General features: G+C 46.3%; 1 protein-coding gene across 1 annotated transcript in view; it reads left to right on the top strand.

Moving 5' to 3' along the window:
* Window positions 1–21,480, top strand: part of CORIN (corin, serine peptidase) — a 90,045-nt gene extending 68,565 nt beyond the window's left edge. Inside the window, exons 5-10 of the mRNA XM_068171327.1 lie at window positions 4,450–4,631; window positions 8,456–8,569; window positions 12,108–12,215; window positions 14,506–14,616; window positions 17,720–17,836; window positions 21,300–21,480. Of these exons, the coding sequence (XP_068027428.1) occupies window positions 4,450–4,631; window positions 8,456–8,569; window positions 12,108–12,215; window positions 14,506–14,616; window positions 17,720–17,836; window positions 21,300–21,406 (739 nt within the window). The 3' untranslated portion in view covers window positions 21,407–21,480. The remainder of the gene's footprint in view (window positions 1–4,449; window positions 4,632–8,455; window positions 8,570–12,107; window positions 12,216–14,505; window positions 14,617–17,719; window positions 17,837–21,299) is intronic.
* The last annotated feature ends 5,047 nt before the right edge of the window (window positions 21,481–26,527 follow it).

Below are 26,527 nucleotides of genomic sequence, written 5' to 3'. Positions count from 1 at the left end.
TCTGTCTGCCTTCAGTCAGGTTGTCTACTGACCTTATTGCTCTCTACAACTACCTGAAGGGAGGCTGTAGCCAGGTGGGGGTTGATCTCTTCTCCCAGGCAACCAGCACCAGGACGAGAGGACACAGTCTCAAGCTGTGCCAGGGGAGGTTTAGGCTGGAGGTGAGGAAGAAATTCTTCCCAGAAGGAGAGATTGGCCATTGGAATGTGCTGCCCAGGGAGGTGGTGGAATCACCATCACTGGAGGTGTTTAGGAAGCGACTGGATGAGGCACTTGGTGCCATGGGTTAGTTGATTAGATGGTGTTGGGTGATCAGCTGGACTTGATGATCTCAAAGATCTTTTCCAATCTATTCTACTCTACTCTACTCTACTCTACTCTACTCTACTCTACTCTACTCTACTCCACTCCACTCCACTCCACTCCACTCCACTCCACTCCACTCCACTCCACTCCACTCCACTCCACTCCACTCCACTCCACTCCACTCCACTCCACTCCATTCCATTCCATTCCATTCCATTCCATTCCATTCCATTCCATTCCATTCCTCTCGTCACAGGGCTGTGCTCCAAACCCTGTTACTGAAAAGCTGAAAGCAGCACAGGAACAGGTATAGACATACAGACCCAGCTATGACTGGGTAGGTTTAGACTGGATATCAGGAAACACTTTATTTCCCAGCAAGAGTGGTCAGGGATTGGAATGTGCTGCCCAGGGAGGTGGTGGAGTCACTGAGCCTGGATGTGTTTAAAGGTGGCTTGAATGTGGTGCTTGAGGAGAAGTTTTAGGGGTGAACATTGTAGAGTAGCACTGTTGGCTGGACTTGGTGATCTTGAGGGACTTTTCCAACCTGAATGTTTCTGTGATTTGGGAACAAGATGCTGCTGCTACTTCCAGAAAAGGCTTATCAAGAGCCATACCCTCAGTGGCTCCTGAGTTTGAGAGCCAGACCCTTGAGCTGCCTTGAACAATCCACAGCATGAGGAAAATTGTTGCTGAAATCATCTTCCCTCTCCTTACTGCTTCTTGTAGCATGCTTTCAAAATAATTTCTAGTACTCCAAACAACCACTTAAGTGAGTTACAGAATGTACTGATGAGCCCTGGGTATGGTGATGTGATTGCAGAGAAGAGAAATCAATGTTGCAGAAGGACTAATTTCTGCGAGGGATTTGCCTGTAAATGTAAAATGGCCTCTGAGTGAGTGATGAGGACCACATCCATGTGTGATTATAATCAGACAATTTGAATTCACATTTGAGTGAACTCTAGGTGACTGGCATGAGGACAATCAGACCCTCTGCTTTCAAGCAGTGTGCAGCCCCTTTTGGAAGCTTAAAATCAGTTAGCATAGTGGTTCCAGAGCATACACTGCCTTGTATATGTCTGCTTCAATGAGCATTTGGTATAAAACTCAGAGAATACGGAATGAACCAGGTTGGAAAAGACCTCAGAGATCATAGAGTCCAACCTATCACTCAGCACCATCTGATCAGATAAACCATAGCACCAAGTGCCTCATCCAGGCTATTTTTAAACACCCCCAGTGATGGTGACTCCACCACCTCCCTGGGCAGCACATCCCAATGGCCAATCTCTCTTGCTAGGAAGAATTTCTTCCTAATATCCAGCCTGAATCTCCCCTGGCACAGCTTGAGACTGTGTCCTCTTGTTCAGGTGCTGGGAGAAGAGACCAACTCCCACCTGGCTACAGCCTCCCTTCAGGTAGTTGTAGAGAGCAAGAAGGTCTCCCCTGAGCCTCCTCTTCTCTAGGCTAAGCAACCCCAGCTCCCTCAGCCTCTCCTCACAGGGCTGTGCTCCGGACCCCTCCCCAGCTTTGTTGCCCTTCTCTCGGACTCTCTAGCCTCTGAAGGACTTTACTTTATGGTTATGATTCAGATTGGATGTTAGGAAGAAGTTCTTCCCCAGGAGGGTGGTGAGACACTGGCACAGGTTGCCCAGGGAGGTGGTGGAAGCCTCATGCCTAGAGGTGTTTGCAGCCAGGCTGGATGTGGCTGTGAGCAACCTGCTGTAGTGTGAGGTGTCCCTGGCCATGGCAGGGGGGTTGGAACTGGATGAGCCTTGAGGTCCCTTCCAACTCTAACAATTCTATGTTTCTATACCAATGAACTCTCAATTTCCCTTAACCTACAACAGACCATTAAAGTGTGGGGAAACCAACCAGAGTTAAAAATATTTCATGAGTGGAGTGGGGTGGGGTGGGGGGGGGAGGGGAAGGGAGGGGAAGGGAAGGGAAGGGAAGGGAAGGGAAGGGAAGGGAAGGGAAGGGAAGGGAAGGGAAGGGAAGGGAAGGGAAGGGAAGGGAAGGGAAGGGAAGGGAAGGGAAGGGAAGGGAAGGGAAGGGAAGGGAAGGGAAGGGAATCAACCAGGTTGGATAAGACCTCCAAGATCATCTGTTTGCTTTTTTCATCAGACTCTATTTTCAGCAAGAGGTTTGGGTTTTTTTTCCTCCCCATGATTATCCTGAGGATCAGAATTGCACCCTAAAGACATTTTAACATCCTCCTCTGCCTGCCACTGACGCCAAATAAATGATGTTAAGATTGCCACAGACCTGCCAGTTTATTTTTGAGATGATTGGTCTCTAAGTAGCTGTAAATAAGGCTAATCAAGTCGGAGACTTTTGTTTTAATCATCTTTTCATCCTGCAGTAGATGAAGTGATATGTGCCTGCTCCACTTGAACATTATCCAGGAGTATTTGATTTATGGGGCACACATGACTGAGCACTGAAACTCCGCCAAACGTTACGGTAATGGCTGGGTGATCCTGTCTCTTCTGGTTTGTCAGAGCTTCTCTAGAGGCTGCACATTCTGCTTGGCTTTGTTTAATCACTGAGCAGTGGGTGTTTAGAAGCTGAGTCATTTCTACATTAATATATATATATATGTATGTGTGTATATATATGTATATATTGGCTCAGGGGAGACCGCATTGCTCTCTACAACTACCTGAAAGGTGGTTGTGGCCAGGAAGGGGTTGGTCTCTTCTGTCTAGCAACCAGCACCAGAACAAGAGGACACAGTCTCAAGCTGCACCAGGGGAAGTTTAGGCTGGAGGTGAGGAGAAAGTTCTTCACTGAGAGAGTTGTTCGTCATGTGCTGCCCAGGGAGGTGGTGGAGTCACCATCCCTGGAGGTGTTCAAGAGGAGATTGGAGGTGGCACTTGGTGCCATGGTCTACTCATGAGGTCTATGGTGACAGGCTGGACTTGGTGATCTTTGAGGTCTCTTCCAACCTTGGTGATACTGTGATACACATGCTGTCAAATTTCAAAGTGTCAGGTGATGGGTTGGACTTGATGATCTCTGAGGTCTTTTCCAGGCTGGTTGATTCTATGAGTCTATTCTGTGATCCTGAGGGTCATCCCCAACCTGAATGCTTCTGTGATTTCTGTGAACATGATCAGCTTATTGCAGCCACTGTGGCACAGCCTATTCCCAGCTACTGGCATTTTGGCATGGGAAAAAAGTGATATATATATGCATATATAATTGTATATACACATATGTATAATTATACATCTATGTATATATATGTATGTATATATATGTAGGTGTAGGGTGCATCCAAAAAGGGTGTCCAGCAGGCCTAGGGAGGTTCTTCTCCCCCTCTCTGTCCAGTTTTGGGGTCCCCAGTTCAAGAGAGACAGAGACCTGCTGGAGAGAGTCCAACAAGAAGCCACGAGGATGCTTAGGGGACTTGAGCATCTGCCCTACAAGGAGAGAGCCCTGGGGCCGTTCAGTCTGGAGAAGAGAAGGCTCTGAAGAGACCTTATTGTGGCCTTCCAGTGTCTGAAGGGGGCTACAAGAAAGCTGGGGAGGGACTTTTCAGGGTGTCAGGGAGGGATAGGACTGGGGGGGATGGAACAAAACTAGAAATGGGGAGATTGAGATTGGATGTTAAGAAGAAGTTGTTCACCTTGAGGGTGGTGAGAGCCTGGCACAGGTTGCCCAGGGAGGTGGTGGAAGCCTCATGCCTGGAGGTTTTTGCAGCCAGGCTGGATGTGGCTGTGAGCAACCTGCTGTAGTGTGAGGTGTCCCTGCCCATGGCAGGGGGGTTGGAACTGGCTGATCCTTGAGGTCCCTTCCAACCCTGACAATTCTGTGATAAAGAAAGGGAAGAAGGAGAAGAAAGCTTTCTCCTGTATGGTGTCACTGCATCATCAAGCTGGTTCATCTGCTGATGAAATCTCAGCTTTGGCTTGTACAGAGTTGAACTTTGAAACTGTTCTGAGCTTAATTTGGTCTTAAGTGTAACCTGGAAGCCAGAGCTGATGTCAGCTTCAATAAACAATGAAGGTTTTGCAGCTGTTTGATGTCGCTCTGCAGATTGCAGAGTTGGTCCCAAAAGGTTTGTTTATTTGTTTATGTGGATGTGCTCACAGCCTCCTACAGTAACAATCCTTTGTGCTTTTGTTTCTCCAGTCGAGGCCTCTTGCCCTGCAGGACGTTCTGTGAGGCTGCAAAAGAAGGCTGTGAACCAGTCCTGGGGATGGTTAATGCTTCTTGGCCCGAGTTCCTGAAGTGCTCCCAGTTCCAAACCAAACCTGAAAATGACAGTGCTGCAAGGGTATGCTTCTCACCACACCAAGAAAAAGGAAGGCAGTGTATGTTTCCATTCTTAACTGTTGCACTCTCTTCATCAGTAACCTATTTAATCATCTATTTTGTTGTTGTTGTTGCTGTTGTGTAGGAAAAGGTCTGGGGTGAAATTGTTGTGCCTGGCTCTGTTATTAGTTCCTTCACATTACTGCTATGAAGATGGTTGGTCACTGGATTATAGTTTTGCTGTGCTTTAACTGTTCAGGCTGAATCTTTTCTTTTCAGTCTTCTATTGATTTGAGGCTTCTTTGGTTTTCATCAAAAATTCTGAGCTCTTTCAAGGAGAAGGAAAAAGGTAAGGGTAAAGTGATCATAAAATAGAATCTTAGAGTTATTTAGCAGTGATAGGGCCAAACCTTGAGTCCTGTGTCCAGTTCTGGACTCCTCAGTTTAAGAAGGACATTGAGACATTTGAATGTATCCAGAGAAGGGCAACAAAGCTGGGGAGGGGTCTGGAGCACAGTCCTGTGAGGAGAGGCTGAGGGAGCTGGGGTTGCTTAGCCTGGAGAAGAGGAGGCTCAGGGGAGACCTGAGAGATCATCAAGCCCAACCTATTACCTAATACCTAACACCTCCTGACAACTAAACCATGGCCCCAAGTGCCACATCCAAGCCTTTTTTGAACACCTCCAGAGATGGTGACACACTCCAATGGCAAATTACTCTTTGTGGGAAGAATTTCTTCCTAACACCCAGCTCAAAACTCCCCTGGTGCAGCATGAGACTGTGTCCTCTTGTTCTGGTGCTGGTTGCCTGGGAGAAGAGACCAACCCTCACCTGTCTACAACCTCCCTTCAGGTAGTTGTAGAGAGCAATAAGGTCTCCCCTGAGCCTCCTCTTCTCCAGGCTAAGCAACCCCAGCTCCCTCAGCCTCTCCTCACAGGGCTGTGCTCCAGACCTCTCCCCAGCCTCATTGCCCTTCTCTGGACACACTCAAGTATCTCAATGTCCTTCTTAAATTGAGGAGCCCAGAACTGGACACAGGACTCATGTTGTAATTGAATATTTCTTCCTGCAGTTTGGATGTTTGAAAGAATGTGCCTCTCTGGATGCAGCAGACCCAAACAGCAGGGTTCAGTTCAGTGTTCCCATCCCTTTCTGCCTAGTGCTCAGCCCAAAGCACTTTTCAAGCTCTCCTCAGAACTCAGTTCCTGGAAATTCTAAGAGCACATCCTTGGCATATGGCTGCTGGTGTCTCAACTTTGTGGTTTCTTCTGGAGACCAATGGTTCCAAATTACGTGCAGTGAAGCCCTCCCTGCCCACATGTGCCTTGCATATAATTTGTTTTGTGTGATGGTGTAATTCTCCTTTGGGGCTTTAGTTATTTCTTGCATTTGTCAAAATTAAGGTCTGGCTGCTATACCTGCCTGGTTTCTGGCAGTGTCTCCCAATCCAAAGCAAATTTTCCTCCTGATTTCTTTTGTCTGAGTGTGACTAAATATTCTACAGACTTCACATTTCCTGAATTGAAAATTATTACTGGAATAATAATTATCATAGAACCAACCAGGTTGGAAAAGACCTCAGAGATTATCAAGTCCTACCTATCACCTAACACCTCATGACTAATTAAACCATGGCTTCAAGTGCCACATCCAATCCCTTTTTGAACACTTCCAGGGACAGTATCATAGTATCATAGTATCATTCAGGGTTGGAAGGGACCACAAGGATCATCTAGTTCCAACCCCCCTGCCATGGGCAGGGACACCCCACACTAGATCAGGCTGGCCAGAGCCTCATCCAGCCTGGATGAGTGACTCCACCACCTCCCTGGGCAGCACATTCCAATGTCAAATGATTCTTTCTGGGAAGAATTTCTTCCTAACATCCAGCCTTAACCTCCCCTGGCACAGCTTGAGACTGTGTCCTCTTGTTCTGGTGCTGGGTGCCTGGGAGAAGAGACCAACCCCCACCTGGCTACAACCTCCCTTCAGGGAGTTGTAGACAGCAAGAAGGTCTCCTCTGAGTCTCCTCTTCTCCAGGCTAAGCAACCCCAGCTCCCTCAGCCTCTCCTCACAGGGCTGTGCTCCAGACCCCTCCCCAGCTTTGTTGCCCTTCTCTGGACACCTTCCAGCATCTCAACATCTTTCCTAAACAGAGAGGCCCAGACCTGGATTTAGACAGTTTAAGATGAGAGATGTGGAGCTATGTTGTGATCAGCTGCAAAATGACTTTAATGGGTGAAGAGATTCTGTAGCTGCTGCTGCTGCTGCTGCTGCTTTTTCATGCCTGTGATTTGCATTGTGGTGAAGTCTGAAAGCTGCAATTACTGGTCTTTGTTGTTCCTGGCAAGCTTGGGTACCAAGTTTGAGTTGCAGTGGCATTTCTCTGAGTAGAATTTTGCTCTTTGATGAGATTTTGCAGTGTTTGAACTTGGCTGCTCTCACACGTGGATACATTTAATAACTTGACCCTGGCAAAGTGACAGGATTTCCCCTCCCCATCTCTGAAAGCTATTTCTTGTATGTTATGATAGATATGCTGAAAGTAAGATTACTGTTTGGTTGTGTGGGGATTTTTTTTTAGCTGATCCTTTAATGAAGGTGAAACTTTCTGTTTGGTTTAGCTTTGTCAAGCAACCTGGCTGTTAGCTGTCGATGGTAGGCTGAACATGAGCCTGCAGTGTGCCCAGGCAGCCAGAAGGGCCAATGGCATCCTGGCCTGCATCGAGAACAGTGTGGCCAGCAGGAGCAGGGAGGTCATTCTGCCCCTGTACACTGCACTGGTTAGGTCGCACTTCGAGTCCTGTCTCCAGTTCTGGGCCCCTCAGTTTGGGAAGGAGGTTGACTTGCTGGAGCGTGTCCAGAGAAGGGCAACTCCCTTCAGGGAGTTGTAGAGAGCAAGAAGGTCTCCCCTGAGCCTCCTCTTCTCCAGGATATACATCCCCAGCTCCCTCAGCCTCTCCTCACAGGGCTGTGCTCCAGACCCCTCCCCAGCCTCATTGCCCTTCTCTGGGCACGTTCAAGTGTCTCAATATCCTTCTTCAATTGAGGAGCCCAGAACTGGACACAGGACTCAATGTGTGGCTTGACCTGTGCTAGGTACAGGGCAGAATGACCTCCCTGCTCCTGCTGACCATACAATTCCTGATGCAGGCCAGGATGCCATTGGCCTTCTTGGCCACCTGGGCACACTGCTGGCTCATGTTCAGCTGCTGTCAACCAGCACCCCCAGGTCCCTTTCTGCCTGTCCGCTCTCCAGCCACTCTGTCCCCAGCCTGTAGCACTGCATGGGGTTGTTGCTGATGCCGAAGTGCAGCACCTGGCACTTGGACTTGTTGAATACCATCCTGTTGGACTGTGCCCACCTGTCCAGCCTGTCAAGGCTCCTTTGCAGAGCCCTCCTACCCTCTAACAGATTGACATCATGGATCAAATGGTTGTCTTCTGGCATTCACTGAGGTATAAAACTGTTTGAGGCATCATTCCCCTCCAGAAAGGTGTCTGTGCTGAAGCCATTGTTAATTGTCAGCCTTGTAATCCTTTTGCCTGGGCACCTAGGCTTGGAAAAGCTATCTGTTTTAACTTTAGCTGGCTAAAGTGGGGGGAGGCAGGGGGTGGGGAGGAAATCCTATCCTAAGGTCAAATTTCAACAGTTCCTCCACAAAGATACTTCTTCGAGGTCAGGGGAGATTGAAGCTCACTGCAATACTCAGCCTGGACACCTGGTTTAGAAACACCAAAAGTTAGATGAAAATGCCAGAGTGCACCTGCTTGGATTTGATTAGTTTGGGGTTTATTGCTGAAGTTCATCAGGTACAACTCCTTGTCCTAACCATCTGTCATTTCTCCTTACCCTGACAAGTTCTTTTCTTCTCTTTTCCAGCGCTGTGTGGAGGAGAGGATAGTTTCATGTGTGCCAGCGGGATCTGCATCCCAGGGAAACTGCAGTGTAATGGCTACAATGACTGTGATGATTGGAGTGATGAGGTCCACTGCAGTAAGTCTCTGAAACCTTGCACTCTGCTGTTGAAACACTGATTTAGGGTAGGGTAGGGTAGGGTAGGGTAGGGTAGGGTAGGGTAGGGTAGGGTAGGGTAGGGTAGGGTAGGGTAGGGTAGGGTAGAATAGAATAGAATAGAATAGAATAGAATAGAATAGAATAGAATAGAATAGAATAGAATAGAATAGAATAGAATAGAATTTACCAGGTTGGAAAAGACCTTCAAGATCACTGAGTCCAACCTATCACCCAACACCATTGAATCAACTTAAACCATGGCACCAAGTGCCTCATCCAGTCCCCACTTAAACATCTCCAGGAATGGTGACTCCACCACTCCCTGGGCAGCACATTCCAAAGACCAATCTCTCTTTCTATGAAGAACTAACATCCAGCCTAAACCTCCCCTGGTACAGTTTGAGACTGTGTCCTCTTGTTCTGGTTTTTCTGTGTTGACAAAACCATCCCTGATCTGCTAACACCTTTAGAAAAGCTGAGCAAAAGTACACTAAGGATAACACAAGGAAAATGGCTAAATGGGGACATGATCCCATAAAACAGTGCTTTGGAGAATGTCAGCCTGGAGGTTGACTTCCAGGCTGTGTGCTTTGGGCTTATCATAGTATCAGTCAGGGTTGGAAGGGACCACAAGGATCAGCTAGTTCCAACCCCCCTGCCATGGGCAGGGACACCCCACACTAGATCAGCCTGGCCAGAGCCTCATCCAGCCTGGGCTTAAACACCTCCAGGGACAGGGCCTCAACCACCTCCCTGGACAAGCCATTCCAGGGCTTACCTCAGAAGGTTTCTTCTCATTATTGATTTAAGAGCTTGGGCATTCCAGGACTCACAAAGCTGCTTTTAAGGAAGTTGCTGATTGATTTTTATGTGGGATACTCCAGGGAATAAATGATTGGCAGCTATTTCCTCCTGGCCTCAGTATAAATGAGGCCAGAGGTTCCTCTTACTTTAATAGCCTATAATGTATTTGAGGAAGATTGTTCTGATAACTGTTACATAAGGAATACTGCATGTTTTTATCCTTGTGATTTTCCTGTTTGGTTTAGTGTAAGATACAAAATGTAAAGGCTGTGGCTCTCAAGTTTCATCAGGAAAGGGAAAGAAGAAATCACTAATATAAAAATATAAATTTTGCATGTCTTGAAAAAAAATCAATGTGTTAGAGTTCAGAAGTTAAGGTTACCTTTGGAGATGTTGAGTTGCTGGAATGTGCCCAGAGAAGGGCAGCAAAGCTGGGGAGGGGTTTGAAGCACAGCCCTGTGAGGAGAGGCTGAGGGAGCTGGGGTTGCTTAGCCTGGAGAAGAAGAGGCTCAGGGGAGACCTCATTGCTCTCTACAACTACCTGAAGGGAGGTTGTAGTCAGCTGGGGGTTGGTCTCTTCTCCAGCACCAGAAGAAGAGGACACAGTCTCAAGCTGTGCCAGGGGAGGTTTAGGCTGGATGTTAGGAAGAAATTCTTCCCAGGAAGAGAGATTGGCCATTGGAATGTACTGCCCAGGGAGGTGGTGGAGTCACCATCACTGGAAGTGTTTAAGAAGAGACTGGATGTAGCACTTGGTGCCACGGTTTAGTTGATTAGATGGTGTTGGTTGATGGGTTGGACTCAGTGATCTTGAAAGTCTTTTCCAACCTACTCTACTCTATTCTACTCTACTCTACTCTACTTTACTCTACTCTATCTACTCTGCTCTGCTCTATTCTGCTCTACTCTACTCTGCTCTACCCTTCCTATTCCTATTCCTATTCCTATTCCTATTCCTATTCCTATTCCTATTCCTATTCCTATTCCTATTCCTATTCCTATTCCTATTCCTATTCCTATTCCTATTCCTATTCCTGTTCCTATTCCTATTCCTAATCTATGCTATTCTACACTATGCTATCCTATTCTATCTTGTTCCAATGGAAGGAACTAGCTACCCTGTACTACATATTGTTGCCTGTATCTTGAAGCAAGCGTATATTAAGACTGAGATTTTCATCAAGTGACTCCTGTTTCCTTGCAAGGAAGTTTGTTTACTTTTTGTTTCCCCTTTCTGTGTGGGCCTAAGAGCTGCCATAACCGAAAGGACGCTGCTGCAACTACAGAAATAGGACTGTAAACAGGAATTGGGGGTATGGATGAAAATTAAAGAGCAAAGTTGCCCAGAGGAAACAGCACAGGAACAAACCAACCACCCTGGTTTCATTTGCAGGAGGGGCAGTGGAAGCACAGAAACTGTCTGTTGCTAATTGATCAATGAGGGTAAAGGTTGCCAGAGTATTTCACGCTGTTGCATACACAAAGCAAGTTCTGGGTAGAATGTTAGGCTCAGCTGGCTGTTGTTCTGCTCACATGAAACTAGAACTTAAATATTTTCTTTGAGTTCAGGGATTGCTTGGTCTTCGCTGTTTCACGCCCTGTGGTCTTTTGAAGCTAAATTAACTCCTGACCCTGAAGCTCATGGCTCAGCCATATTATTTTCCCTCCATGTCCCTTCTCATTGTCCTTCTTACTGAGCTATAAATTCTGTTTGGACTTTGTAAGTGAGGTGAGTAGAAATTTCCACCCCCCCCAAATTAACTTTGCCAGACCAGCTCACTATGAAGCAAGTGGAAGCTGTATGTACAGGCAAAACTACGCTGTACAATGGAATGCAATGAATGTGTGCAAAATGCACAGGAGTTACAATATTATACAGATATTTACAATTAACAAACAACACAACCCCCTCACTGGTCAAAGAGACCAGGAAAACTGTTCCACTGCCCTCCCACCCCCTGTCCCAAGAGAGAAAAGAGCAGAGAGAAAGCAATGGTTAGACTTAACTAAAATAGAATCATAGAATCAATAAGGTTGGAAAAGTCCTCAGAGATCATCAGGTCCAACCTGTCACCCAACACCTCATGATTAGCTAAACCATGGCTCCAAGTGCCACATCCAATCCCTTTTAGAACACCTCCAGGGGGCTACAAGAGGGCTGGAAAGGGACTGTTTCCAAAGGCCTGGAGCTATAGGATGAGGGGCAGTGGTTTGAAATTAGAGGAGAGTAGATTTAGATTGGATGTAAGGAACAAGTTCTGCACCATGAGGGTGGCACAGCACTGGAATAGGTTGTTGGGGAGGTGGTTGAGGCTTCACCCCTGGAGATATTCAAGGTGAGGCTCAACAGGGCTCTGGGCAGCCTGATCTAGTTGAGGATGTCCCTGCTGACTGCAGAGTTGTTGGACTGGATGACCTTTGGAGAACCCTTCCAACCCAAACTATTCTAATGATTCTATATGTGTAACCAGGTAAATTTCCCCTCGTGGTATTGATCAAAAGAAACATTTGGGAGAAGCAGGATAAAAACCATCTAAAATTGGGGTTGATTTTTCTTGCTCTTTAATGTTAGTTTCTAATGAACCATTGACTGTTAATGCAGCCCTGTAAACTGCAGGGTATCTTTAGGTACTCAATCTTGCTTTACTCAGGCTATGCCAGTGTTCATCTGTCACATCAATATTCCAATACCACGTGCCCATTTGTTTTGCAGACTGCAGCGGTGACCTCTTTCGTTGCAACACAGGAAAATGCCTCAATTACACCTTTGTTTGCGATGGATATGATGACTGTGGAGACCTTAGTGATGAGCAGAACTGTGGTAAATGGGAGTTCTATGCTTTTCTAAAGTCTTTCAGATAGCAATGTTGCCTAAGCCAGCAGCCCCCGCTCCCCTGAAGCCACTAAATGAGCAATACACCACTGCCGTCATTCTTTGTGGGCAAAGCAAAAAGAGCTCACAAATTCCCTAGGAGCTTTGAAAAGGTTTAAAGGAGAGCTCTAGGTTCATCCAAACTGTGATGGTAGTGGTGTTTTGAAGAAATCTTCTGATTTGCAGCTTGCATTAAATGAATTCAAGATGTTAGGGCTTCTCTCTTGCTAACTTGGCTGGATTCAACACAGATGAAAGCAAAGCACGAGAGGCTACACGCTGCTGGTGCCAACTGTTTTGTATCTGAACTTGTTTTTAAATAAGCTTCACAGTGAACTCTGAGTGTTTTGATGACCAAATTCTGCTTCTTTCTAATTCTGTTTTCAATCAGCTCTGCCTGTCCTGCCTTGTTCTATTTGTCTTTCTACCTACACTTAGCATTCATAGGTGGAAAAAGGGTGAAGTTTGCCCTAAGAAAGAACAACCTTGACATGTAAATATTGGAGGGCTTTGAAAGACTTTCTTTCCTGACTCTAAAATAGGGGGGTTTGAAAGTTAAAATATCATTACTGGGTGTGATTGGGTTTGTGGTTTTGTTTGCTCATTTTTCTTGGTGGTTGGCTTGGGTGGGTTTTGTTTGTTTCGGCTGCCCAGGGAGGTGGCGGAGTCACCGTCCCTGGAGGTGTTCAAGAGGGGATAGAACGTGGCACTTGGAGCCATGGTTTAGTAGTCATGAGGTGTTGGGTGACAGGTTGGACTTGGTGATCTTTGAGGTCTCTTCCAACCTATTCTATTCTGTGATAGAATAGAATCATAGAATCAACCACGTTGGAAAAGCCCTCAGAGATCATCAAGTCCAACCTATCACCTAATATCTAACACCTCCTGAGAACTAAACCATGGCTCCAAGTGCCACATCCAAGCCTTTTTTGAACACCTCCAGAGCACAGTGAATTAAAAAACTAAAAACCAAGGCACTTTTTTTTTTTTCCCCCTTGAAATTTATCTTTCTTCTCCAAATTCAACCTACTCTAAGATCTTTCACTACTTTTTGTCAGTTTTGGTTGGGGGTTTTTTGTTGTTTCTGTTTTGTTTTGCTTTCAAAAACTGTCTTTGATTAAATGCTTTTCTAAACATTAAGATCTCTCTTGAGATGTTTTTCTCTGTCTAAAATTAAGATTTAACATTCTGTACAGGACTCAAATGAGATTCATAGCACAATTGGCAGACTGAACTGTGCCCATGCTTCCTGTCTACCTGGATGTAAAGTCAGTTTGCTCAACAGAATGGTTTTTCTGTAGTTGTGGTAGCATTTGGGTAGAAAGAGTAACATGAAGATTGAAATAGAATCAATAAGGTTGGAAAAGACCTCAAAGATCATCAAGTCCATCCTGTCACCAAACACTTCATGACTAACTAAACCATGGCTCCAAGTGCCACGTCCAATCCCCTCTTGAACACCTCCAGGGATGGTGACTCCACCACCTCCATGAGCAGCACATTCCAAAGGCCAATTACTCTTGCTGGGAAGAACTTTCTCCTCACCTCCAGCATAAACTTCCCCATAGATTCTTTGTAGATCATTATGGAAAAGTCTGAGTGTATGGAAAAACCCTGACCCCAGCGTTAGTGATTAAGTGCCAAATAAGGCAGCTGAGAGATTTGTTGTTTCTTCTTTTTAATTTACATGCTAATAAAAAGATAAATGTAAGGAGTGACTTCCTCTGATAGCAACTGGAAGTGTTGGCTGACTGAAAAATCACTGCACAAGATGGGCAACCTGATCTAGTTGAGGATGTCCGAGAAGACCTCATTGTGGCCTTCCAGTATCTGAAGAGGGCTCCAAGAGAGCTGGGGAGGGACTTTTCAGGGTGTCAGGGAGTGATAGGACTTGGGGGGGATGGAGCAAAAAATAGAGATGGGTAGATTCAGATTGGATGTTAGGAAGAAGTTCTTCCCCAGGAGGGTGGTGAGAGACTGGCACAGGTTGCCCAGGGAGGTGGTGGAAGCCTCATGCCTGGAGGATTTTAAGGCTGGGCTGGATGTGGCTGTGAGCAACCTGCTGTAGTGTCCCTGCCCATGGCAGGGGGGTTGGAACTGTCTGATCCTTGAGGTCCCCTGCAACCCTAACAATTGTATGATTCTAGGCATAGAACAACTGATCAATAACATAAATTCCATGAATAGTAACTTATCTTTGGTTTTGGTGTTTTTGTCCTCAATTTTGCATTTTATATAGATTGCAATCCAGTGACACATCATCAGTGTGGAGATGGGAGATGTATAACAGCTGATTGGGTATGTGATGGTGACCATGACTGTATAGACAAATCAGATGAAATCAATTGCTGTAAGTTCCCTTCCTCTCTAAATTAGTTTTAATTTATTTTGTTTGTTTGTTTGTTAAATGGAAAGACAAAATTTGAGTTAAGTAGCACACTTAATAATGGCAAAGCTAAAACTATAAACTTAATTGATTGCAGAAGCTCACACTTGGCCAGCAGGCATCTGCAGCAGATTTGTCACTGTGGTTGCGAAGCACCAGCAGTGCCTTGTGTTTATTAACTTCTTATTAATTACATTTGTTACAATAAAGGAGAATTAACCAGGCTGGAAGAGACCCCAGAGATCATCAAGTCCAACCTATCACCCAACACCATCTAATCAACTAAACCATGGCACCAAGCACCCCATCCAGTCTCTTCCTAAACACCTCCAGTGATGGTGACTCCACCACCTCCCTGGGCAGCACATCCCAATGGCCAATCTCTCTTCCTGGGAAGAATTTCTTCCTAACATCCAGCCTGAACCTCCCATGGCAGCTTGAGACTGTGTCCTCTTGTTCTGATGCTGGGTGCCTGGGAAAAGAGACCAACTCCCACCTGGATACAACCTCCCTTTGGGGAGTTGGAGAGAGCAAGAAGGTCTCCTCTGAGCCTTCTCTTCTCCAGGCTAAGCAACCCCAGCTCATGCAAAGTTTCATAGTTTCATAGTTTCATTCAGGGTTGGAAGGGACCACAAGGATCATCTAGTTCCAACCCCCCTGCCATGGGCAGGGACACCCCACACTAGATCAGGCTGGACAGAGCCTCATCCAGCCTGCTCTTAAACACCCCCAGGGACGGGGCCTCGACCACCTCCCTGGACAACCCATTCCAGGGTTTCACCACTCTCATGGTGAAGAACCTCCTCCTCACATCCACCCTGAATCTCCCCACCTCCAGCTTCATTCCATTCCCCCTAGTCCTATCACTACCTGAGATCCTGAGAAGTCCTTCCCCTGCCTTCCTGTAGGCCCCCTTCAGATACTGGAAGGCGACAATTAGGTCACCTCGGAGCCTTCTCTTCTGCAGACTGAACAGCCCCAACTCCTTCAGTCTGTCCTCATAGGAGAGGTGCTCCAGCCCTCTGATCATCCTCGTGGCCCTTCTCTGGACACGTTCCAGCACCTCCACATCCCTCTTCTAATAGGGGCTCCAGAACTGGAGGCAGTACTCCAGGTGGGGTCTCACCAGGGCTGAGTAGAGGGGGAGGATCACCTCCCTCGACCTGCTAGCCACACTTCTCCTGATGCAGCCCAGGATCTGATTGGCTTTGCGGGCTGCAAGTGCACACTGAGAGCTCATGTTGAGCTTTTTGTCCACCAGCACCCCCAAGTCTCTCTCCTCAGGGCTATCCTCCAGCCAGTCACTGCCCAGCCTGTATTTGTGCCTGGGATTGCCTCGACCCAGATGCAGGACCCTGCACTTGCTCTTATTGAACTTCATGAGGTTGGCTTGTGCCCACCTCTCCAGCCTGTCCAGGTCCCTCTGGATGGCCTCCCTTCCCTCCAGCGTGTCTGCTGCACCACACAGCTTGGTGTCATCAGCAAACTTGCTGAGGGTGCACTCAATGCCACTGTCCATGTCCCCCACAAAGATGTTGAATAAGATAGGTCCCAGGACTGATCCCTGAGGGACTCCACTTGTCACTGGCCTCCACTGGGACATGGAGCCATTGACAGCCACTCTTTGGGTGCGGCCATCAAGCCAGTTCCTTATCCATCTAGTGGTCCACCAATCAAACCCATGTGTCACCAGTTTGGAGACCAGGATGTGGTGCGGGACAGTGTCGAAGGCTTTGCTCAGGTCCAGGTAAACGACATCAGCTCCCTCAGCCTCTCCTCACAGGGCTGTGCTCCAGACCCCTCCCCAGCTTTGTTGCCCTTCTCTGGATAACTTCCAGCAAGTCAACATCTTTCCTAAACTGAGGAGCCCAGAACTGGACACAGGACTCAAGGTGTGGCCTAAGCAGTGCTGAGTACAGTGCAGAATGACCTCCCTGCTCCTGCTGGCCACACTGCTCCTGATGCAGGCTAGGATGCCAGTGTGCCACCTGGGCACACAGCAGGCTCATGTTCAGCTGCTGTCACACAGCACCCCCAGGTCCCTTTCTGCCTGGCTGCTCTCCAGCCACCCTGACCCCAGCCTGTAGCACTGCATAGGGTTGCTGTGGCCAATGTGTAGAACCCAGCACTTAGATGTGATAATCATGATGTTCCCATTAAAGTGTAATGAATGAATGTACAATGCTTGACCTTCCAACCACTGTCATACAATTTTACATGGTATCCAAGAACCTAATCTGGATAAAGGAATGTAAGTAAGTGGGTGAAGAAAAGATGGCAATTTTTATATGGGTAAAAGTGATGGGTTTGGGTTTTTTTCATCTTGGAAAAGCTAAACCTTCTTTGCTTGAAAGAGTCCAGTGCAGAGCCACAAAGGTGATTAAGGGAGTTGAACATCACCCTTATGAGGAAAGGCTGAGGGAGCTGGGGCCCTTTAGGTAGGAGCAGAGGAGCCTGAGGGGTGACCTTATTCATGTTTATAAAGATGTGAAGGGCAGAGGTGGGAGGATGGAGCCAGGCTCTGCCCAGGGATGCCCAATGACAGGATAAAGGGCAATGGGTGCAAGCTGGAGCAGAGGAGGTTCTAATAGAACATAAAGCAGAACTTTTTCACTGTGAGGGTCACAGAGCACTGGAACAGGCTGCCCAGAGAGGTTGTGGAGTCTTCTTCTCTGGAGATACTAAAAACTTCAAAGCCTGCCTGGATGTGTTCCTGTGTGACCTGCCCTAGGTGATCCTGCTCTGGCAGGTCTGGATGATCTCTCAGGTCTCCTCCAACTCCTAACATTCTGTGTTTCATTTCCACCTGCTGCTAATTCCTAATGTGTTGGTACTACCTGACACCTAGAGTTTCAATCCCTGCAATTAGAGCAGCACAGCTGTAGACCATTGAAAACATAGCCTATGAAAGCTGTTTAGTGCTGATCAGGGTCATTGGCTCCTCCTGAAATAACTTCAGGATGATGGTAAAAAAATAAGGAAAACCTTCATTAACCTAAGTTGATCAAAAATATCATCTTTTGTTTTGTTTTGCTTTGCTTTGCTTTGCTTTGGTTTTTCCCTTTAGCATGTCACAGTCAGGGGCTGGTGGAGTGCAGAAATGGGCAGTGCATTCCTAGTGCTTTCCAGTGTGATGGAGACAATGACTGCAAAGATGGAAGTGATGAAGAAAACTGCAGTGAAAGTAAGGATATTCCTCATTTCACTCTTCTCTCTGACTCTACACCTGCCTGCTTGCTTCTCAAATACCATATCTGAAGGTACTTCTCTCTGACCCTACCACCTGCCTGCTTGCTTCTCAAGTACCTTAGCTAGAAGCTGTCTGATTAATTTACTTTATGCCTTTCAAATAACTCTTTGCTAAGGCTGATTGGTGTCTGCTTTCACACAGGAAGGTGTAAGCAGAGGTTTGTTAGTCCTTGAAAGCATGTTAAAAGAATTAAATGGAGGTGATGTTTAGCACAGTGTTTGGTCATCTGAGCAAGCTGCAACCTGACATAAATTAATACACACTCACATTGCCTGCAGCAGTGGGAAGTTGATATCACAGGAGTTTGGGTGGTTTGGAGGAGGAATTTTCTCATGCAAACCCCTTTGATCAGAACTTGGGAACTGGAGGGAGGATGTTTTCCTAAGTAAATTAATGATTTGTTTGGGACTAAGGGAAAATAAATGAGAATATAAGTTATTACAGCTACGTAACAGCTGTCTCATGATGGATTGAAAAGAAAAGCAAAGGAAATCAGAGAGTTTCTTGAGCCCTGGAACGTACCTTGTGTCCTGTGGTAGTGTGGTTTGTTGAAATTAAGCCCCAACAGAAGATTGCCAGAGCAGCTCAGTTGAAAGCAAATGAAGTTTAATCACATTTCAGACCAAAGGGGTTGTTTAGACCCTGGTAATCTATTTACATTCTGCCACTTTCTGTTCAAGATCTGTGGAAGATTTGTCTAGGCACAGCCTAAAACTACCCCAGGAAGGTACATTTTGATATGCAGAGAGAAACATTGTCATGTTGTGATGGTTTCAGCATTTGAAGGTGTTTTTTTCACATGTCTTCATCCTGTTTCTGGTAAGGCATAGGTTCAGACTGTAGCTTTTCTTTCAGTGTGAGAATTCTTGATGTCCTTTTTGAATCTTGCCTTAAAGAAATGCAAACAGAATACAGAATACTTCAGAATACAGAATTAACCAGGTTGGAAAAGACCTTTGAGAACGAGTCCAACCTATCACCCAACACCATCTAATCAACTAAACCATGGCACCAAGCACCCCATTCAGTCTCTTCCTAAACACCTCCAGTGATGGTGACTCCACCACCTCCCTAGGCAGCACATTCTCTCTTTCTTGGAAGAACTTCTTCCTAACTTCCAGCCTGAACCCCTCCTGGCACAGCTTGAGACTGTTTCCTCTTGTTCTGGTGCTGGCTGTCTGGGAGAAGAGACCAACCCCCACCTGGCTACAACCTCCCTTCAGGTAGTTGTAGACAGCAATGAGGTGTCCCCTGAGTCTCCTCTTCTCCAGGCTAAGCAACCCCAGCTCCCTCAGCCTCTCCTCATGAGGCTTGTGCTCCAAACCCCTCCCCAGCTTTGTTGCCATTCCATTAACCTGTATGAGGATATAGAGACCTTGTGTAACAGTGCAAGCCTGTCCATCCAGGGATGGTAAATGACCATTGCTTCATCTACATCTGAATGAGAAAAATGAACCCCTTTGCTACATACCTGAAGGAAATTTAAGGTATGGTATCTGTTAACATTCCTACTGTCATTCATTTGATGACAGTAGAAAGGATCCTACAGGAAGGCTGGAGAGAGACTTTTCCTAAGAGGGTCTAGCAAGAGGACAAGGGGGAATGATTTGAAGCTGAGGGAGAGTAAGGTTAGCCTGAATCTGAGGAAGAAGTTCTTCAGTACAAGGGTGGTGAGACTCTGGAATGGGCTGCCCAGGGAGGCTGTGGCTGCCTCCATTGTGCGTGTGTCCAAGGCCAGGCTGGATGAGGCCTTGAGCAGACAAGTCTAGTTGAGAGGCAACCCTGCTCATGGCAGTGGGGTTGTAATAGATGATCTCTAAGGTCCCTTCCAACCTAAGCCATTCTGTGATACTCACAGCTGGCTCTGTGATCCCTTCAAAAGCCAGGGTAGAGTGTGGCACTGACTGTGCTAGGATCAGAGGACTTTACACTGGATCACAGGGGGTCTCAAAGAGTTGAGAAACTCTTCCTCTGTGAGACAAGAAGGAGTTGGAGCAAGCTTTGAGGATTAATTTTAGTGTCAAGATTTGTGATGGTTGTAGAAGGTTTTCCCTGCCTTTTGAGTTTCATTGAGCAGATGCACCTGTAACATAAGACACTTGTTGCAAGAGAAGAAAGTATCTCCATTGCTTCAACATGTAATACCTATGAAGGGAAGTAAATCCACATAGCTATGGATATGATTGCATCATCAGTTAATTGGCACAAGGTTGCTGTCAATGGCATTGGAGCAAGCTGCTGCTTCAACAGCTTCAGGGACTTCTCAGGATCTCAGGTAGTGATAGGACTAGGGGGAATGGAATGAAGCTGGCGGTGGGGAGATTCAGGCTGCAGGTGAGGAGGAAGTTCTTCCCCATGAGAGTGGTGAAGCCCTGGAATGGGTTGTCCAGGGAGGTGGTTGAGGCCCCGTCCCTGGAGGTGTTTAAGAGCAGGCTGGATGAGGCTCTGGCCATCCTGATCTAGTATGGGGTGTCCCTGCCCATGGCAGGGGGGTTGGGACTAGATGATCCTTGTGGTCCCTTCCAACCCCGACTGATACTATGATACTACTATGATACTATGCCTAATATAAAGGTGCCATGACTGAGTGATTAATGGTTGGTGGCAGCAGTGCAATACTACTGTGTAAGAAAAACTGTCAATAAATCATTTTAGAGATCATGAGGTGGTAAACTCCATCCTCTCCAGTCTCTACATGCAGAACAGTAAAGTGGTTTTACCAAAGTCATGTGGAAAAGAGAATTTATTGGTTTGTAAAGGAGCTATCAGCAGTATGAGATGAGGGATTTGTCAGAGGAACTAACTACCCAGGTAATGTGCTCAGCAACTTCTAGATGCAGTGCTGGGTTTAGTTGTTCTGAAGTTCATCTTTAGGACCATAGGCTTTTGGGGTTCCTTCTTGTTGTGGTTGTTGAAGCAGGACACTAAAGCTTCAGCTCTGATTGCCCTTTCTTCAGGATGTTTTTTATTGTCCACCACAACAATCACAAAATGAGAAGCAGCTCAACTGAATGGCACTGATGAATAATTCCTGGAGGGTATTCTTTTACAGCTAAGACCCTATTGTTCCCTACCAAATGGGGGGATTTGCCTCCTCATTCTCTGCCAGAGGGCGATGGTAAATGGCTTTCAGAGAGCCATATTTCTCAGTCAGAAGCTGGAATATAAATTCTCATGTTAAGCATAGGGGCTAAGAGAAGTGACATTTGGAGAATGCTGCACACTTTTCTTCCTTACACTTGCTCACTGCACTTTTGACATGCTGTGGAGTCCTTACTCAGCTGTGTAAAGGGAATACTTAACTGGAATGGGAGCTCTGTGTCTTCTCATCGCTATGCTGCAGTCGTTCTTATAAGTCTGGCAAATAATTAGAAGGGCAAATTTCTCTCTTCCTCAGGTCAAACCCTCTGTCAGGAGGGAGACCAGAGATGTACTTCCTGTCCTGATCCCTGTGGAACTTCTCTCTGTGAGATGAGAAACAGCCAGACAAACTGCAGTAAGTAGGTCACATGCTCTGGAGTGGGTATTTCAGAATGAAATGAGGATGCAGGGTAGGACACAGTAAGTAACACTTGGATTTACTCTCTGCTGCACATGGATAATCATTAAGTATCGAAAAGGACAAAGCTGCAACATAAAACTTCATCATAAATTTTGATTGCTAAGGTAGTAAGAGATACTAATAACATTTGACACTGAGACATTTTCCCTTCTGTGATTTTTGGGATAGTTTTTAATGGATGTTTACAGCTCCAGTTCTCCTTACCATTTAGTGTTTACAGCTCCCCTTTTCCTTACCATCCAGTGTTTACAGCTCCCCTTTTCCTTACCATCCAGTGTTTACAGCTCCCCTTTTCCTTACCATTTAGTGTTTACAGCTCCCCTTTTCATTACCATTTAGTGTTTACAGCTCCCCTTTTCCTTACCATTTAGTGTTTACAGCTCCCCTTTTCCTTACCAGGTAGTGTTTACAGCTCCCCTTTTCCTTACCATCCAGTGTTTACAGCTCCCCTTTTCCTTGCCATGAAGTGTTTACAGCTCCCCTTTTCCTTATCATTTAGTGTTTACAGCTCCCCTTTTCCTTACCATTTAGTGTTTACAGCTCCCCTTTTCCTTACCAGCTAGTGTTTACAGCTCCCCTTTTCCTTACCAGCTAGCGTTTACAGCTCCCCTTGTCCTTACCATGTAGCGTTTACAGCTCCCCTTTTCCTTACCAGGTAGCGTTTACAGCTCCCCTTTTCCTTACCATGTAGTGTTTACAGCTCCCCTTTTCCTTACCATGTAGTGTTTACAGCTCCCCTTTTCCTTACCAGCTAGTGTTTACAGCTCCACTTACCATGTAGTGTTTACAGCTCCCCTTTTCCTTACCAGCTACTGTTTACAGCTCCCCTTTTCCTTACCATGTAGTGTTTACAGCTCCCCTTTTCCTTACCATGTAGTGTTTACAGCTCCACTTTTCCTTACCATGTAGTGTTTACAGCTCCCCTTTTCCTTACCATGTAGTGTTTACAGCTCCCCTTTTCCTTACCATGTAGTGTTTACAGCTCCCCTTTTCCTTACCATTTAGAGTTTACAGCTCCACTTTTCCTTACCATGTAGCGTTTACAGCTCCCCTTTTCCTTACCAGGTAGCGTTTACAGCTCCCCTTTTCCTTACCATGTAGTGTTTACAGCTCCCCTTTTCCTTACCATGTAGTGTTTACAGCTCCCCTTTTCCTTACCAGGTAGTGTTTACAGCTCCCCTTTTCCTTACCAGGTAGTGTTTACAGCTCCCCTTTTCCTTACCATGTAGTGTTTACAGCTCCCCTTTTCCTTACCATTTAGCGTTTACAGCTCCCCTTTTCCTTACCAGCTAGCGTTTACAGCTCCCCTTTTCCTTACCAGCTAGCGTTTACAGCTCCCCTTTTCCTTACCAGCTACTGTTTACAGCTCCCCTTTTCCTTACCAGGTAGTGTTTACAGCTCCCCTTTTCCTTACCAGCTAGCGTTTACAGCTCCCCTTTTCCTTACCAGCTACTGTTTACAGCTCCCCTTTTCCTTACCAGCTAGCGTTTACAGCTCCCCTTTTCCTTACCAGGTAGCGTTTACAGCTCCCCTTTTCCTTACCAGCTACTGTTTACAGCTCCCCTTTTCCTTACCAGGTAGTGTTTACAGCTCCCCTTTTCCTTACCATCCAGTGTTTACAGCTCCCCTTTTCCTTGCCATGAAGTGTTTACAGCTCCCCTTTTCCTTACCAGCTAGTGTTTACAGCTCCACTTATCATGTAGTGTTTACAGCTCCCCTTTTCCTTACCAGCTAGCGTTTACAGCTCCCCTTTTCCTTACCAGCTAGCGTTTACAGCTCCCCTTTTCCTTACCAGCTACTGTTTACAGCTCCCCTTTTCCTTACCAGGTAGTGTTTACAGCTCCCCTTTTCCTTACCAGCTAGCGTTTACAGCTCCCCTTTTCCTTACCAGCTACTGTTTACAGCTCCCCTTTTCCTTACCAGCTAGCGTTTACAGCTCCCCTTTTCCTTACCAGGTAGCGTTTACAGCTCCCCTTTTCCTTACCGGGTAGCGTTTACAGCTCCCCTTTTCCTTACCAGGTAGTGTTTACAGCTCCCCTTTTCCTTACCATCCAGTGTTTACAGCTCCCCTTTTCCTTGCCATGAAGTGTTTACAGCTCCTCTTTTCCTTACCAGCTAGTGTTTACAGCTCCACTTATCATGTAGTGTTTACAGCTCCCCTTTTCCTTACCAGCTAGTGTGTACAGCTCCCCTTTTCCTTACCATGTAGTGTTTACAGCTCCCCTTTTCCTTACCAGGTAGTGTTTACAGCTCCCCTTTTCCTTACCATGTAGTGTTTACAGCTCCCCTTTTCCTTACCATGTAGTGTTTACAGCTCCACTTTTCCTTACCATGTAGTGTTTACAGTTCCCTTTTTCCTTACCAGCTAGCGTTTACAGCTCCCCTTTTCCCTGCCATGTAGCGTTTACAGCTCCCCTTTTCCTTACCAGGTAGTGTTTACAGCTCCCCTTTTCCTTACCATGTAGTGTTTACAGCTCCACTTTTCCTTACCATGTAGTGTTTACAGCTCCCCTTTTCCTTACCATGTAGTGTTTACAGCTCCCCTTTTCCTTACCATGTAGTGTTTACAGCTCCCCTTTTCCTTACCATTTAGAGTTTACAGCTCCCCCTTTCCTTACCATGTAGCGTTTACAGCTCCCCTTTTCCTTACCATGTAGTGTTTACAGCTCCCCTTTTCCTTACCATGTAGCGTTTACAGCTCCACTTTTCCTTACCATGTAGTGTTTACAGCTCCCCTTTTCCTTACCACTTGATGGCATTCAGTGTTTAGCTAGAGAGAACAGAACAGTGTAAGTTATTTGCAGAAGATACTGGTTTATTTTCAAACGGCATGAAGACATGGTACTGTGTTTAGAAGTCTGGAGAACTTCCAGCCCTTTCATGAAGGGAAAAGTTTGATATTCAACGTGACCAAAAAATGTAGTTGCTCTCTGACCTATCCATATTGCAGAGGATCCAGGTCTTCTACACTCTGTGTCTTCATTTCAATGTCCTGTACTGTCCTACTCCATGCAATCCTTCTCTACCCATTGTACACTTCCTTCTCTGGTTGCTCTCTTTCTCACTTGTGCAATGCTACACTGTGGATAGGATAGGATAGGATAGGATAGGATAGAATAGAATAGAATAGAATAGAATAGAATAGAATAGAATAGGACAGGACCAAGTTGGAAAAGACCTTTGAGATCATCACGTCCAACCTATCACCCAACACCATCTAATCAACTAAACCATGGCACCAAGTGCCTCATCCAGGCTCTTTCTAAACACCTCCAGTGATGGTGATAAATACTCTAAAGAAGTTTATTTGTCTAGGTTTTGGAACTGGGGCAGAATTGTGTTCAGAATTAGTCAGAATTAATTAGAACTCGGTGAGGTGTTAATAGACTTACATCAGTTCAGGTCAGTTCAGGATGAGAAGCTCAACATGAGCCAGCAGTGTGCACTAGCAGCCCAGAAAGCCAATCACATCCAGGGCTGCAGCAAGAGAAGCAGAGCCAGCAGGGCCAGGGAGGTGATTCTCCCACTCTGCTCCACTCTGGTGAGACCCCATCTGGAGTCCTGTGTCCAGTTCTGGAGCCTCTGTTCCAGGAAGGATCTGGAGGTGCTGGAAGGTGTCCAGAGAAGGGCCATGAGGATGAGCAGAGGGCTGGAGCTGCTCTGCTATGAGGACAGACTGAGGGAGTTGGGGCTGTTCAGTCTGCAGAAGAGAAGGCTCCAATGAGACCTTATTGTGGCCTTCCAGTATCTGAAGGGGGCTACAGGAAAGCTGGGGAGGCGACTTTTGATGGTGTCAGGGAGTGATAGGACTGGGGGCAATAGAACAAAACTAGAAATGGGTAGTTTGAGATTGGCTCTTAGGAAGAAGTTGTTCCCCATGAGGGTGGTGAGAGCCTGGCACGGGTTGCCCAGGGAGGTGGTGGAAGCCTCATCCCTGGAGGTTTTAAAGGCCAGGCTGGATGTGGCTCTGGGCAACCTGCTGTAGTGTGAGATGTCCCTGCCCATGGCAGGGGGGTTGGAACTGGATGATCCTTGGGGTCCCTTCTAACCCTAACAATTCTATGATTCTGTGATCTCAACACATGGGCAGGCTTGTCTTCACCTGCATGTGAATCCCATAATTGCTTTGTGCTGAGCAGTTATCTCTGCAAGATATGCTTTGCTACTATATGGTAGCTTGGTTTGGATGATGTTACTCCATTTAGGTTGGAATGGAGATGGGAAGATCAAATAGTCCAAACTCCAGAGTCTCTCTAAATTTGTGGCTATCACCCACAAGTATTTAAGACATGCTGGGGCCTTTAGATGCTGCTAAAGCAAAGGTATAAAGGGAAGCCCTTGACAGGGCTCTGAGCAACCTGATCTCGTTGAGGATGTCCCTGTTTACTGCAAGCAGCAAGTGCAGTCCTGCAAAGGGCACCAGGCTTCCAAGCAGTGTGACTGCAATGCAGCCTTTCTCCCAATAAGAGAGAGCTGAAAGTGTATTTTCTTTCTGTCCTTGTGGACAGATCAGTATGAGATTTACTGTGGTCCAAAGCCATTTGTCCTGTAGCCCCAAAATCGTTTCCTGACCAATACAGACTTTTGTCACCCACTGTAGGCATGAACAGCACTTTTGGGTGGCTAGGACTGTTACAAAACCGGGAAGGACTTTTGAGATTAGGGTGTTTTTTTAACATGTGATATTTGAGTTCTAAAACAATGTTCCTGTTCCATGTCATGAGAAACCCAAGGACATTTTAGTGCCGATGATTTCTCCTTATATTATGGGCAGCAATCTGCAATTCCCAACAGGAGTAACACATACTCCAAATTAGACTTTTGGATCATCTCTCTTTTAGCCCTTTCTGGTCCAGTGAATATTGAATTGTTCATACACAATGGAATACCAAGAAAATTTGGGAGAGATGTTTCTTGTAGAACATCTGGAAGCACTGCTGGGTTGGGTTTTGGTTTGTTGGGTTGTTTATTTCATATGATTTTTCACTGTTCATATTTTGACCAGAGGTACTTCATCTTTGGTAAGGAATGAGCATTCCTGTGGAAAGTTTCCCTTTTGACAA

Source organism: Melanerpes formicivorus, unplaced genomic scaffold, assembly GCF_026170545.1.
Source record: "Melanerpes formicivorus ecotype bairdi unplaced genomic scaffold, bMelFor1.0.p_v2 SCAF_4, whole genome shotgun sequence".
Lineage (NCBI taxonomy): Eukaryota > Metazoa > Chordata > Aves > Piciformes > Picidae > Melanerpes > Melanerpes formicivorus.
The sequence above is the reverse complement of the archived record's forward strand: the minus strand, read 5'-3'. Positions and strand labels throughout refer to the sequence as shown.